This window comes from Electrona antarctica, assembly GCF_951216825.1.
Source record: "Electrona antarctica genome assembly, chromosome: 9".
NCBI lineage: Eukaryota > Metazoa > Chordata > Actinopteri > Myctophiformes > Myctophidae > Electrona > Electrona antarctica.
In genome coordinates this window covers 14,507,486-14,523,264 of record NC_136790.1, presented here as the reverse complement: position 1 = coordinate 14,523,264, position 15,779 = coordinate 14,507,486, and the positions used below count along the sequence as shown (strand labels likewise).

General features: G+C 43.9%; 1 protein-coding gene across 1 annotated transcript in view; it reads right to left on the bottom strand.

Moving 5' to 3' along the window:
• The window catches only part of cacna2d2a (calcium channel, voltage-dependent, alpha 2/delta subunit 2a), a gene marked incomplete at its 5' end in the record, with an annotated part of 334,563 nt that overhangs the window by 100,920 nt on the left and 217,864 nt on the right, over positions 1–15,779 (bottom strand). Inside the window, 2 exons of the mRNA XM_079510575.1 lie at positions 1,004–1,061; positions 4,479–4,610. Coding sequence (XP_079366701.1) covers positions 1,004–1,061; positions 4,479–4,610 — 190 coding nt within the window. The remainder of the gene's footprint in view (positions 1–1,003; positions 1,062–4,478; positions 4,611–15,779) is intronic.

Sequence of the window (15,779 nt, the reverse complement as noted above, 5' to 3'; positions counted from 1 at the left end):
CACCAACAGTGTAATAACACTTGATTTGAATGATTTCTTTGTGTGCTTACATAGAGGTTTATCATGTTCTGCTCGGTTGAAAGGTGTGGTCTACGTATAGGTGTGTGCTAAGTGATGTGTCCCCCATCCTGACGAAAACACCAGGTGAAAATAATGATGGAATAATGAGGACAAGGGAAATAAAAACAGTTTCACTTTTTTTTTAATTGGATTTAAAGGTAGGGTAAGTGATAGGCCTATTTGTGTGTGTTAAATCAAAACGTTTTTTGTTAAGAGGTTAAAGTTCTATATATTGTGATAGTAATCATCTCTCCGTCTCTCAAGGTCTTTAATAAACAAGAAATACAATTTCAGCCATTCAGGAGAGAGTACTCATTTAACAACCCTCAATTGCATAGTGTTCCAGTTCCAATAATTGTGTCTGCTCATTTCTTTGTGTCATCACTTCCAATTTCACTTGTTTATTCTTTATACTGTACGGTTCTGTCTCCTGAGTGGATCATATTGCTATCCCAACCTGAAAATGATTACTAATATGAAGAGCTGGAGAGATAGGGATACCCCATGTCATTATCAATGAACAAATTACTCTACAGCAATGATTACTATCACAATATAATAATATTTAGCATTTATTTTAACAAAAGAAAATCACTTACTGCACCCTACAGTTTAAGTTTTTTTTTAACCCATTTTGGGCGGGAACCCCTTTTGGTGTTTTAAGCATTATGTTATACTTTAGCTATTGAAAAATAGCAGATCTACAAGCTCATAGCGCGCCTTGCTATTTTTGAAAAATCGTGAAAATGCGGCACAAATCTTTGAAAATGTAACATATATTCTTTCAGAAGACTTTTTTTTTATGTTCACCCCAGTGTTATACAGCAAAAAGACCAAAGCAAAGTGCAATTGGCTGACACTTTCAGAAGACTTTTTGTTTGATGTTCACCCCAGTTTTATACAGTAAAAAGACCAAAGCAAAGTGCAATTGGCTGACACTTACCATGGTCGTCTGCGGACATCATACAGGTCGATCTTGTTGGGGGCTTTCCATGGAGTGGCTGGCGAAAAGGAAATAATATATAGGTGATAAAACCGTACCATGGTACATTTCAGATTAGATCAAAGTAATCATATTTCCATTCTATCTATCATCTATTGAGTCTATTGAGCTATACCAGTAAAGCAATCAGATAAGAGATTGCCAATGTTCCGGAGCCCTGGGGTCAATTTAGACCTTATCGAGAGGTGACTTATGACTGGCGGTTCTCAAAGTGGGGACTGGGGACCCCCCAGGGGCCCTTGAAGGGGGTTCCAGGGGGTCCCCAGCAAAGATTGTTAATATAGCTTAAAAATCTGTTTAACCACTTTAACACAGTTATATACAAATTGGCTATTTGAAAAGACACAATCTGCAAGCTCGTAGATCTGATATTTTCAAAGAGATCTTTTTAATACAAATTTAGAAACATTTAACAACATAAGTATTGTAGTGGGGGTCCCTGGCCAAAAAGAATTACATAAAATAAAATAAATTCTGCAGTCAATCTTTGTATTATTTTATTTACATGTTTTGGAGAACTACTCTGCCCAGCAAAAGCCAAAGTGCACTACAGTAACACACAGTTATTGGATACACTGGCTAATGTACTTGGTCAAAATGGCTTTCATGATTTTGGGGGATGAACCATGCGGCAAGGAAGGTCCACTGCATATGAAGTGTTTTCAGCACTGCAGTTCTCATTAATGGCCTAGAGGTGTCGCTATTTCGTCCCCTGCTGGCTGCAGAACAATTACCACACTATCGATTACAATGGGGATTTGACCATACATTACACTTACACATACTTATTTTATTACCGCAGTAATAATTGTCATAAATTACTAGTTTTTATGACAATTACTAGTTAAATTACTAGTCACTAGTTTAAAGTCTTCTAAGTTCATTTACCATGATATGCCTTTTTGGAAATGATGGTCCCATTCATTGAAATGCTTCTATAGGGCTTATAACGAAGCTAATAGCATTCATTTCTGGTAGCTTTTCGTGATCGGAAATTCCAAGATGGTAGATTTGAATAAGCAGAAAATGTGGCTTCAAAACACGTCTGTAGAAACCAATGGGTGATGTCTCCGTTGTCTTTTTTTTTCTTTTCTTTTTCTTTTTTTTACAGTCTATTGGATAAACAATTACCTCAAAAACAGATATACAATTAGTGTAATATCAGTTATATTAGAAGTTTATATATCCCTAACCCTTTTTGCTGGCCAATTGAGACACTTTAACCCATTAAAACTGAGAATGTCATTTGTCACAGCAGATGTACAAGGTCACATGGCGTTTTAGTCGACTAAATATCATAAGTAATGGCAGATTATACACATGTTTGCATGCAGTGGCGGATTTAACATTCTGTGGTCTCCCAGCAGAGCTGAAGCTGGGGGCTCCTGTGGTGGACGGCGGGCCCCCTCCACGTAATTGCGTCATCTGCGTAGTGTAATTAACCGCCCCTGGTTGCATGCTGATATCATAGTGACTCTATAAATGAACAGTGTACCCGGGTAGTATCATAGTGACTCTATAAATGAACAGTGTACCCGGGTAGTATCATAGTGACTCTATAAATGAACAGTGTACCCGGGTAGTATCATAGTGACTCTATAAATGAACAGTGTACCCGGGTAGTATCATAGTGACTCTATAAATGAACAGTGTACCCGGGTAGTATCATAGTGACTCTATACATGAACAGTGTACCCGGGTAGTATCATAGTGACTCTATAAATGAACAGTGTACCTGGGTAGTATCATAGTGACTCTATAAATGAACAGTGTACCCGGGTAGTATCATAGTGACTCTATAAATGAACAGTGTACCCGGGTAGTATCATAGTGACTCTATAAATGAACAGTGTACCCGGGTAGTATCATAGTGACTCTATAAATGAACAGTGTACCCGGGTAGTATCATAGTGACTCTATAAATGAACAGTGTACCCGGGTAGTATCATAGTGACTCTATAAATGAACAGTGTACCCGGGTATTATCATAGTGACTCTATAAATGAACAGTGTACCCGGGTAGTATCATAGTGACTCTATAAATGAACAGTGTACCTGGGTAGTATCATAGTGACTCTATAAATGAACAGTGTACCCGGGTAGTATCATAGTGACTCTATAAATGAACAGTGTACCCGGGTAGTATCATAGTGACTCTATAAATGAACAGTGTACCCGGGTAGTATCATAGTGACTCTATAAATGAACAGTGTACCCGGGTAGTATCATAGTGACTCTATAAATGAACAGTGTACCCGGGTAGTATCATAGTGACTCTATAAATGAACAGTGTACCCGGGTAGTATCATAGTGACTCTATAAATGAACAGTGTACCCGGGTAGTATCATAGTGACTCTATAAATGAACAGTGTACCTGGGTAGTATCATAGTGACTCTATAAATGAACAGTGTACCCGGGTAGTATCATAGTGACTCTATAAATGAACAGTGTACCCGGGTAGTATCATAGTGACTCTATAAATGAACAGTGTACCCGGGTAGTATCATAGTGACTCTATAAATGAACAGTGTACCCGGGTAGTATCATAGTGACTCTATAAATGAACAGTGTACCCGGGTAGTATCATAGTGACTCTATAAATGAACAGTGTACCCGGGTAGTATCATAGTGACTCTATAAATGAACAGTGTACCCGGGTAGTATCATAGTGACTCTATACATGAACAGTGTACCCGGGTAGTATCATAGTGACTCTATAAATGAACAGTGTACCCGGGTAGTATCATAGTGACTCTATAAATGAACAGTGTACCTGGGTAGTATCATAGTGACTCTATAAATGAACAGTGTACCTGGGTAGTATCATAGTGACTCTATAAATGAACAGTGTACCCGGGTAGTATCATAGTGACTCTATAAATGAACAGTGTACCCGGGTAGTATCATAGTGACTCTATAAATGAACAGTGTACCCGGGTAGTATCATAGTGACTCTATAAATGAACAGTGTACCCGGGTAGTATCATAGTGACTCTATAAATGAACAGTGTACCCGGGTAGTATCATAGTGACTCTATAAATGAACAGTGTACCCGGGTAGTATCATAGTGACTCTATAAATGAACAGTGTACCCGGGTAGTATCATAGTGACTCTATAAATGAACAGTGTACCCGGGTAGTATCATAGTGACTCTATAAATGAACAGTGTACCCGGGTAGTATCATAGTGACTCTATAAATGAACAGTGTACCTGGGTAGTATCATAGTGACTCTATAAATGAACAGTGTACCTGGGTAGTATCATAGTGACTCTATAATTGAACAGTGTACCCGGGTAGTATCATAGTGACTCTATAAATGAACAGTGTACCTGGGTAGTATCATAGTGACTCTATAAATGAACAGTGTACCCGGGTAGTATCATAGTGACTCTATAAATGAACAGTGTACCTGGGTAGTATCGGGTGACTCCTGTAGCACTGCCGAACACCTGCCAGCGCAGGGAGCTGTCGTCCTGCTGGTTACTGATGAACACCCTCTCCAGAGCCTGTGTCCAGTTCAGCTCGTTCAGGATGACTGGGGCTACACACATGAACACGCGCACACACGCACACACACACACACACACACACACACACACACACACACACACACACACACACACACACACAGAAAACATAATAATAAGTAGGCCTAGTGTGGCCTGTTGTTTCCAAAAATAACAAAAATACCAGATCAAAAAAGCTCAGAATGTGTTGCAATGCGAGGCGTTAGTAGAAAAAGTAGTAGTAGAAAATAAACAAAAAGTTCAAATCTGAAGATACAAGGTTTCTGAACCCAACAGTGCACGGCGATAAGATTGTATGCAGGCAGGGCCAGAGGCTAGAGGCGGTTAACGTTAATCTGGATCATCTCTGTGGAAAGCGCCAACGAGATGACGGAACCACAGGTGACCTTGAAGGAGGTCACGTGTCACTCCCAGCATACAATGCCTCGGCTGGCAGCAGCGGTTTGACGCTTGTGTGGACTCTGGCTTCTAACACGTTTAGTCAATGCGTGCGTGTGTGCGTGCGTGCGTGTGTGCGTGCGTGCGTGCGTGCGTGCGTGCGTGCACGCGTGCGTGCGTGCACACGTGTGCGTGTGTGTGTGTGCACACGTGTGTGCGCGTGTGTGAGAACGAAAATAACGAAAAGGAGAAAGAACACAGACAGACAGACAGACAGACAGACAGACAGACAGACAGACAGAGACAGTTGATGGTGTATGCATTCAGCGTGTGTGTTAAAACTTAAGGTCACAGCCATATGTCACGGGTCAGTGACAGTGAAATGGATTTATGATCCCGCAGCGAAGAATTCATCATGATGCTGAATGTTATCCACACCTCCGCGTTCTATCACTGTGTCTGTCTCTGTCTGCTCTGACCATCACTTAACCATCTAAAGGGCCATGAAACTCCACCTAGATAGGCTGATGTCGCAGCTTGTTTTCAAAAGTACACATTACGAAGTACGGTTTCCTTTTATTAGCAATGCATTGATGCATTGATATTTAGACCCCCCCCCCCCCCCCCCTTGGCCCGCGTCACTGGTGTGTGACAGAGCTTACATTTGCCTCCATGCGTCAATGTGTGTTCTATCACAGGGGTTCTCAACGTTTTTGGCCGGGGACCCCCGGAAATGCTTTGGCAATGTCTCGGGACCCCCGCCCCGCCCCGCCCCCTCCCGACCCCCAATATAAATTGACTGCTACAATAACCTTAACTCATTTTGGGCGGGAACCCCTTTTGGTGTTTTAAGCATTATGTTATAATTTAGCTATTGAAAAATAGCAGATCTACAAGCTCATAGCGCGCCACCGAGTGGCGCGCTACGAGCTTGTAGGTCTGCTATTTTTGAAAAATCGTGAAAATTAAAAAAAAATATATATATATATATATTTTTTTGAAAATAATTTGGGGACCCCCTAAAATAATTTGGCGACCCCCCGAGGGGTCGCGACCCACGGGTTGAGAACCCCTGTTCTATCATGTTGTGAGCAGGGTGGCTTCTCCAAATCATAAAATAAAATGAAAGTGCACCGTGTCAATCGCATTAACCCCGGCGTCCCTAATATTCAAATCATTCAAAATGTATGTTCAAAATGTATTCAAAAACTACGGATCTGCAAGCATGTAGATCCGTTTTTGAGGGACGGTTTAATGTTTGTTTTTAGTTCAATGTTTGTTTTAAAAACGCCATTGTGTTGGTACCTGTTTGTCTTACATCTCCATTACATCACCTAATCAACATGAGTTAATATATTAGCGCCCCTCACTTCACACGCGTGTGATTTTTGATTAGCCATAGCATAGGGCTTAATAACCCATTCAAACCGGGAAAGAATCTGTGTCATTTTACATTTTAGCTACAGTATATAGCACATATAGGTTTTTCAGAAAACTCTTCCGATTTAGAACAGTGGTTCTGAAAAATAGCAGACAAGCTCACATTGCATCAGTGTTGGGGAGAAATAGCATACAAGTTAGACTTATAGTCATTGTTTTTTTTTTGTTTGTTTTTTTAAGATATTTTTTTGCGGCTTACGCCTTTTTTATTGTTTTTTTTTGAAGGGACAGACAGTAGGCTGACAGGAAACGGGAGAGAGATGGGGGAAGACATGCAGTAAAGGCCGTGTCGGGCTCGGGAGTCGAACCCGCGGCACACTGCGACTGGATTACCAGTCGGGTGCCCAGACGGTTACGCCACCGCCTGGGCCGACTTATAGTCATTGTTAACACCCTGAGCGGCAAGGACGGTGTTCTCCGTTCAATCAATTAGTAACGCCCAGCACTCAGGACGGAGATTGATAAGAAAGACGGAGATTATTGATATCAAAACCGATCGCATCGCTCCACAGGCTGGGAGCGTCTGTTGCACAACATTCGATGTTAATTTCCGGTGGGACGTCATCGAAAATGTTCCCCCCCCATTTTAGCCGACGTAGGTTGGACTAAGGGGATGGTGTGTGGGATTCGATCCCATGTTAGCACGCTACCGAGGCAGCCGTCAGAATGGGGTTTCGGTAGTCATTCCCATGCTTTTTGTTCTTGCTTAATGTAAATCGATCTGGATTAAGAGCGTCTGCTAAATGCCTAAATTGTAAATTGTCATTGAATGTCATGTTTCACAGCCTGGTGTGCTCTACTCTGTTTGCTTGAACCTGCCTCCCGCCCTCCTGCTCTCACTGTTTGGACGGGTGGGAGTACCAATGAAATTAAATGCTGCCCTCAGAACATATTTTAATGAATATAAAGTCACATCTCCCCCACAACGTTGTGGGATCGCCTATGTTCGACCTGCGACACCATCGTGCGACGAGCCTTGCGTGCGCACACGCACGCACGCACGCACGCACGCACGCACACGCACACACACACACACACACACAGCTCTTCAGACTTGTTTAATAGCTAAGCTGGAGTCAGTAGAAGGGGGGAGGGGGGGATGCAATCAAGAGTGTTTAATAGCCACCTGATTAAAGAGGAAACAGGATGCAGTGCTGAGCCCCTAGAAGAACTTCCACTCTCTCTCTCTCTCTCTCTCTCTCTCTCTCTGATTTAATTACAGAAACCAACCCCGCAGCACGATAAGCCACTGAACCGCCGAGTCCGAGCTTTTCCAACGCCGCCGCCCCCGCCCCCCATCCCCTCCCTCCCTCGTCTGAGTTTCACACAAATAAGTGATCATTATCCACTTTCTTTTCCCACGATTTTCAATTACTGCTCGCTTGCCTCCCCTGACGAGCCGTCAGGTTAGCCCATTTTGGGCGGGGACCCCTTTTGGTGTTAGCGTTATGTTATGCTTTAGCTATTGAAAAATAGCAGATCTACAAGCTCATAGCGCGCCACCGAGTGGCGCGCTACGAGCTTGTAGATCTGCTATTTTTGAAAAATCGAAGAACGACTGACATAGAAACATAGCTTTTTCAGAAAACTGTCAGTATGTAGAAGACATTTTTAGAATCTGATCTCAGGTCAGAATGGGTTAGAGAAGAGAGCTCACCATCACATATCTTCATTTACCGTACGTTGTGCAAAACCTGCTGAGTTGAATGCATTGTATACTCTCTATATCTGCGGTTGCTCATTTATTCATCCAATTATATTTGGTGTATTTTACATTCTACATTTTCGCGATGGCTGCATATAGACAAATCCGCGCAGGCATGCCCTGGGTGCAATCATAGCTGCGGTGTCACATTAAGCGCGACAATGATTGCATACAGCTGGCCTGCAGGGCACAGCTCCATTACTGAGGTGTACCATTAACTGATTAGCTCCACCTGGCCCACAGGGCGTTAATCCATAGAGCAGGGCCCTGTACAAGGTTAGCGAAGAGTGCCATCGTCGTGTAAAAAACTAAGAACACAAAAAGACATCAAAGACGTCTTTGCTGGTGAATGAGTTAACCCATTTTGGGCGGGGATCCCTTTTGGTGTTAGCATTATGTTATGCTTTAGCTATTGAAAAATAGCAGATCTACAAGCTCATACGAGCTTGTAGGTCTGCTATTTTTTTTAAATCGAAGAACGACTGACATAGAAAAATAGCTTTTTCAGAAAACTGTCATTTTCAAACAGACATTTTTAGAATCCGATCTCAGGTCAAAATTAGTTAAGGTGCGCAGTCTTTCGAGGTGCCCACTCTTCCAGTTACCCTTGTGGGGCGGCAGTGGCTCAGGGGTAGAGCGGCCGCCTGGGAACCGCTGCCGCAAGGTTCCTAGTTTGATCCCGGGCTCCCCCAGAGTTAGCATCGACGTTTCCTTGAGCCAGACTCTGAACCCCTAATTGCTTCTGATGTGCAGGTCGGTGCCTTGCATGGTTTCCTCTGCCATCGGTGTATGAATGTGTGCGTGAATGGATGAATGTAATGCACAAGCTATATGTAAAGCGCCTTGGATAAAGGCACTACAGTACAGTATTTAATTGCACCGCATGTACCATTTATTTACCTGATGGGGACATGTATAGCAATGCCCTCAGATACTGTATATGCAATGCTACTAGTACACGCCCACACACGAGCACAGATATCACAGCAGCAGTACGCAGTGTGTGTGTGTGTGTGGAGGCTATGGACATATGAGAGCCACATTGCTCCTGTCACCAACGGGAAGGCCTCAACGTGTTTTCGTTCAAATTTATAAGCATAAGTGCAACACCAGTGAAAGGACAGAGGCCTCCCTACAGATGGGGATGAATATTAAAAGTGCGCATTCGTGTGCGCGCGCGTGCGTGCATGGAAACGATCGGCTTCCTGCACAGCATGACAATACAATTTCTCTTCAAAAAGTGCGGTGATAAAAGCCAGTCCTAAACCAAATCATTTAATTAAGATTGAAGCTAAAAGATAAGGGTTATTTTTTTTTACACTCATAGCCATCGTCATGCAGGTAAACTGAAAACTATCTGATAACAGCAACACGCTCTTATGGCTAAATACGTGGGATAACTTAGATTGTTTCAATGATATTTAGACGTTTCAAACTCAACCGAATCTTCTGTTCAAAAGGAGGTGTTGCCTCCTAAATGAGTTGGATGCGTGCAGGGTCGTGTCGCACACCTTAACCCATTTTGGGCGGGAACCCCTTTTGGTGTTTTAAACATTATCATGTTGTAATTTAGCTATTGAAAAATAGCAGATCTACAAGCTCATAGCTACGAGCTTGTAGGTCTGCTATTTTTTTTATTTTTTTTTATAATTTTTATCCCACGATTTTGTAACCCATTTTTCACCCCTGTGTCAATTATCTAATGTGATCCTGGCCTCTACACACCCTCCGCCAACCTAGTCCCCATATATGGGGGACATGGGGAGAGCAACGGACTTGAACTCATGCTTCCTTCATGCCTGAGTGTCCAAGTTGCTCCTTTACACCTGACAGGGGGTAGTTTCCCTGGTTGGACGTAGCGCATGGAAGGAACACGTTATTCCAACCAGTTCCTTTCTGGTATCGTGAAAATATTTATTTCAGAAAACTGGAGGATTTAGAAGATTTTTTTTAAATATCGAGGTCAGGCCTAAATGGGCTAAAGTAGCACAACTAGCTCACCGCCAGCGCTGGACAACGTAATCAACCCTAGTACTGGACCATTGGACTGGACAACGTACTCAACCCTAGTACTGGACCATTGGACTGGACAACGTACTCAACCCTAGTACTGGACCATTGGACTGGACAACGTACTCAACCCTAGTACTGGACCATTGGACTGGACAACGTACTCAACCCTAGTACTTGACCATTGGACTGGACAACGTACTCAACCCTAGTACTGGACCATTGGACTGGACAACGTACTCAACCCTAGTACTGGACCATTGGACTGGACAACGTACTCAACCCTAGTACTGGACCATTGGACTGGACAACGTACTCAACCCTAGTACTGGACCATTGGACTGGACAACGTACTCAACCCTAGTACTGGACCATTGGACTGGACAACGTACTCAACCCTAGTACTGGACCATTGGACTGGACAACGTACTCAACCCTAGTACTGGACCATTGGACTGGACAACGTACTCAACCCTAGTACTGGACCATTGGACTGGACAACGTACTCAACCCTAGTACTGGACCATTGGACTGGACAACGTACTCAACCCTAGTACTGGACCATTGGACTGGACAACGTACTCAACCCTAGTACTGGACCATTGGACTGGACAACGTACTCAACCCTAGTACTGGACCATTGGACTGGACAACGTACTCAACCCTAGTACTGGACCATTGGACTGGACAACGTACTCAACCCTAGTACTTGACCATTGAACGTACTCAACCCTAGTACTTGACCATTGAACGTACTCAACCCTAGTACTTGACCATTGAGCTAACCGAGCCTGTCAGAAATGGAATCTTGCAGAGAAAAATAAATAAAGGCCCGCACACTGAGGGCTCCAACGCGACAGATGCTTTATTGCGCCACTAAACCGTGTGATGTTTCTATAGCCCAGAGCGCTCTTCCTCAGACTTGAGTCAGTGAGGAAGTGCAATATTTCTAATGTACAGTTACTAAAAAAAAACATACTCGAGTACACTGTTTTTTTGTGTTTTTTTTAAATAGTATATTGCTTGATTCTTTTTTTTGATTGTTTGATGAGTTTGCTTATAATCTAATCGTGCTTTCATTGTCTGTAATTTTCTTCTGCTGTCTATCTGTGGTGTTGATGAAATGCCTGTACAGCACTTTGGTACAAAATTGTTTTTAAATGTGCTTTATAAATAAAGGTGATTTGATTTGATTTGATACACTCACGTAAACGTATTACATGTCCACCAATGCTCACAACGCGTCACACTATCGAGTATAAATCACACTTAACGCAGCTCTGAATGATGTCACAGGCTGCTGACATTGAACAAAATCTCTGATAGGTCATTACCAGAAGAAAAATGAATCAAATCTCTTGTTCTTAATTGATTCGAGTCAGTTTGAAATGACGTGTCGGTGATGTGAAATTGCTCACAGTTGTCCTTTGGATACCTGTGTACGGTGTTCCAGTTTCATATAGGGGCCACACTGTCCTCTCCTCGTCTCCTGTCATAGATCCTATTGTAGGGGAAACATTTGCCGAAAATATAGCCGGAACAGCGCAGAGAATGGATGGATATGCTATGTGCAAATATATATCTTGTTGTCTACTTTCCTTTCTTTCTCTTTGTGGAAACAATCAAAACGATAGAGCTGGCACAAGAAAACGAATTTCACCCACGGTTTTGCACCTGTAAGTAAACCTGTGATGGGACAATAAAGATGATTCTGATGTTATGTTTGAGAGCCAGCCTTTTATAGTGCAACCTGGGAACACTGGCCAGGGGGCCCCCATAATGCAACCTGGGAACACTGGCCAGGGGGGCCCCATAATGCAACCTGGGAACACTGGCCAGGGGGCCCCATAATGCAACCTGGGAACACTGGCCAGGGGGCCCCATAATGCACCCAATTGGAACCTGTGGGAGGCCAAAGACATATAGGGTTCAAGCACATTGTCGCGTGAAAAATGCCGAGACCAGGCGTCTCTTCCGGGTTTTTTTTTTTTTTAAATATATTTTTTTGCGGCTTACGCCTTTTATTGTTTTTTTTTGAAGGGACAGACAGTAGGCTGACAGGAAACGGGAGAGAGATGGGGGAAGACATGCAGTAAAGGCCGTGTCGGGCTCGGGAGTCGAACCCGCGGCACACTGCGACTGGATTACCAGTCGGGTGCCCAGACGGTTACGCCACCGCCTGGGCCTCTTCCGGGTTTTTAACCCATTTTGACCTGAGATCAGATTCTAAAAATGTCTTCTACATCCTGACAGTTTTCTGAAAAAGCTATGCTTCTGATGTGCAGGTTGGTGCCTTGCATGGTTTCCTCCGCCATCGGTGTATGAATGTGTGCGTGAATGGATGAATGTAATGCACAAACTATATGTAAAGGGCCTTTGTTTGTGTGTCGTTCTTCGATTTTTCAAAAATAGCAGACCTACAAGTTCGTATGAGCTTGTAGATCTGCTATTTTTCAATAGCTAAATTATAACATAATGTTTAAAACACCAAAAGGGGTTCCCGCTCAAAATGGGTTAAACAGCCGGTGAATGGAAATGGCGCTCACGCGCCGCTTCAACTTGTAGCGTCGCAATGCTTTGCCAACACTACAAGTTGAAGCCGTGCGCGCACTAGCGTCATTTCCATCCACAAGCTGTTTACAAACAAACCAAGAAGAGATGCCTCCTTGTAGGCGCTTTCTTGACGCCTCTTGGCACATACATATGTGTGCCCACGCCCATAGGAATCTACAACCACACAGATCCTGTGTGCAGGCTGTGAAATGCGCATTTAACTGCATGTAACATTTTTCAGTGCACAGTTGCACACACACACACACAGCGGCCACAACCTGCTGGCTGTGTTTGTTGAATGGGTGTGTTTGCTTGCTGAAAACACTATTGAGTGTTTGTACTGTAGATCAATGAAAATGAATAAATGATAGGCCTTGCCCTTTACACGTGTGTGTATGTGTACGCTACAGTGTGTGTGCGGCGTGTGCGGTGCACACACATACTGAAATGAGTGCAGTTTTCATGTCTTATATTTTAAAGGTCTTTCTGAATATTTAACAAATTCAAATGAGTTAACCCATTAAAACCGGGAAAGCATCAGTGTCATTTTAGATTTTTTTAGTGATGGCTATTCAAAAATAGCAGATATACCAGCTCACGGCATGTCACTTTGTGCAAGCGCTGCGAGCTTGTACATCTGCTATTTTTGAACATCCTAATATTAATCCATTGAGACCTGGAACGCATCCATGTCACGTTAGCGTTAGCGTTTTAAACATGTTATAATTTAGCTATTGAAAAATAGCAGATCTACAAGCTCATAGCGCGCCACCGAGTGGCGCGCTATGAACTTGTAGGTCTGCTATTTTTGAAAAATCGTTAAAATGTGCCTCAAATCTTTCCGAAAATTGTCATGATTTAGAAAACTTTTTTTTTTAAATTTCGACGTCAGGCCTGAATGGGTTAAATGCACCATGTCTCTGTGTGTACGTACAGTACGCACGTCTGGAATCTCGTCTGGAATCTCTAACAAACAACCCCCCCCCCCTTTCCACCTGATGGACTATATAGTGAACGCATAGGTTGCATACAGTAAATATTTAGATTTTTAATTATTAGTACTTATAGAACAGATTTTGAATATATTATGCTTTTAAGTAGTCTCTCTTAAAAGTTTTTTTATGATCTTTTATATAGTAACTGTGTTTGTGTGTACTGTGATCTCTGTTGTCTTTACCAGTGCACAAAATAAGTTTCCGAAAGGAAAAATAAAGTTCTTTGAAGTTGAAGTCGAATCCACATAACTCATAAACCGTTCGCCCCACCGACTTCAACGGGCACCACTCTGGTTATTTATTTTTTTAATCTTGCTTTAGAATGCATTTTCATAATCGGCCTCAGGTCTTAATTGGTATAACAAGAACTTGTGAACTACACTGAATCCAACAGGACGCAGGTTTTATTTCCTCCATTTCCTGAAAAGCTGCCGTTTTTCAACATGCAAGCTGTCCGCCTGGGTGTCTTTGAACCAAGGGTACTGAGACCTGGGTGTCTTTGAGCCAAGGGTACAGAGACCTGGGTGTCTTTGTACAAAGGGTACAGAGACCTGGGTGTCTTTGAACCAAGGGTACAGAGACCTGGGTGTCTTTGAACCAAGGGTACAGAGACCTGGGTGTCTTTGTACAAAGGGTACAGAGACCTGGGTGTCTTTGAACCAAGGGTACAGAGACCTGGGTGTCTTTGAGCCAAGGGTACTGAGACCTGGGTGTCTTTGAACCAAGGGTACTGATACCTGGGTGTCTTTGAACCAAGGGTACTGAGACCTGGGTGTCTTTGAACCAAGGGTACTGAGACCTGGGTGTCTTTGAACCAAGGGTACTGAGACCTGGGTGTCTTTGAACCAAGGGTACTGATACCTGGGTGTCTTTGAGCCAAGGGTACTGAGACCTGGGTGTCTTTGAACCAAGGGTACTGATACCTGGGTGTCTTTGAACCAAGGGTACTGAGACCTGGGTGTCTTTGAACCAAGGGTACTGAGACCTGGGTGTCTTTGAACCAAGGGTACTGAGACCTGGGTGTCTTTGAACCAAGGGTACTGATACCTGGGTGTCTTTGAACCAAGGGTACAGAGACCTGGGTGTCTTTGAGCCAAGGGTACTGAGACCTGGGTGTCTTTGAACCAAGGGTACTGAGACCTGGGTGTCTTTGAGCCAAGGGTACTGAGACCTGGGTGGCTTTGTACCAAGGGTACAGAGGCCTGGGTGTCTTTGAACCAAGGGTACTGAGACCTGGGTGTCTTTGAACCAAGGGTACTGAGACCTGGGTGTCTTTGAACCAAGGGTACTGAGACCTGGGTGTCTTTGAGCCAAGGGTACTGAGACCTGGGTGTCTTTGAGCCAAGGGTACTGAGACCTGGGTGTCTTTGTACCAAAAGGGTACAGAGACCTGGGTGTCTTTGAGCCAAGGGTACAGAGACCTGGGTGTCTTTGTACCAAGGGTACAGAGACCTGGGTGTCTTTGTACCAAGGGTACAGAGACCTGGGTGTCTTTGTACCAAGGGTACAGAGACCTGGGTGTCTTTGAGCCAAGGGTACAGAGACCTGGGTGTCTTTGTACCAAGGGTACAGAGACCTGGGTGTCTTTGTACCAAGGGTACAGAGACCTGGGTGTCTTTGTACCAAGGGTACAGAGACCTGGGTGTCTTTGTACCAAGGGTACTGAGACCGACCGACTGAGGCGTAAGGATCGCTGTGTTTACGCATGCCTGGCCGTGACACCGGTCGAACAATTATGCAGATTGTGCGACTCCTGCACCACCTCTAACTGTCAAGCAACGACTCGCGGTGAAAAGGCCCACACGCACACGCATGCACAATTGCACACGCACGCACGCACGCACGCACGCACGCACGCACGCACGCACGCACGCACGCACGCACGCACGCACGCACGCACGCACGCACGCACATGCCATCTCCCCACGCTATCTCACGCAGAAGAAAATATACGGGCTAACCTCCGAGATAAGGGAACACAGGCACACCTAATTCTCTTAGATTTATTCTGTTTGGGATGTGTCTAACTCCGGACAGTTAGATAAAACGGGGGGGGGGGGGGGCAATGCAGGAACCCCTGAGTGCGGCGTCTAGCCTATTGT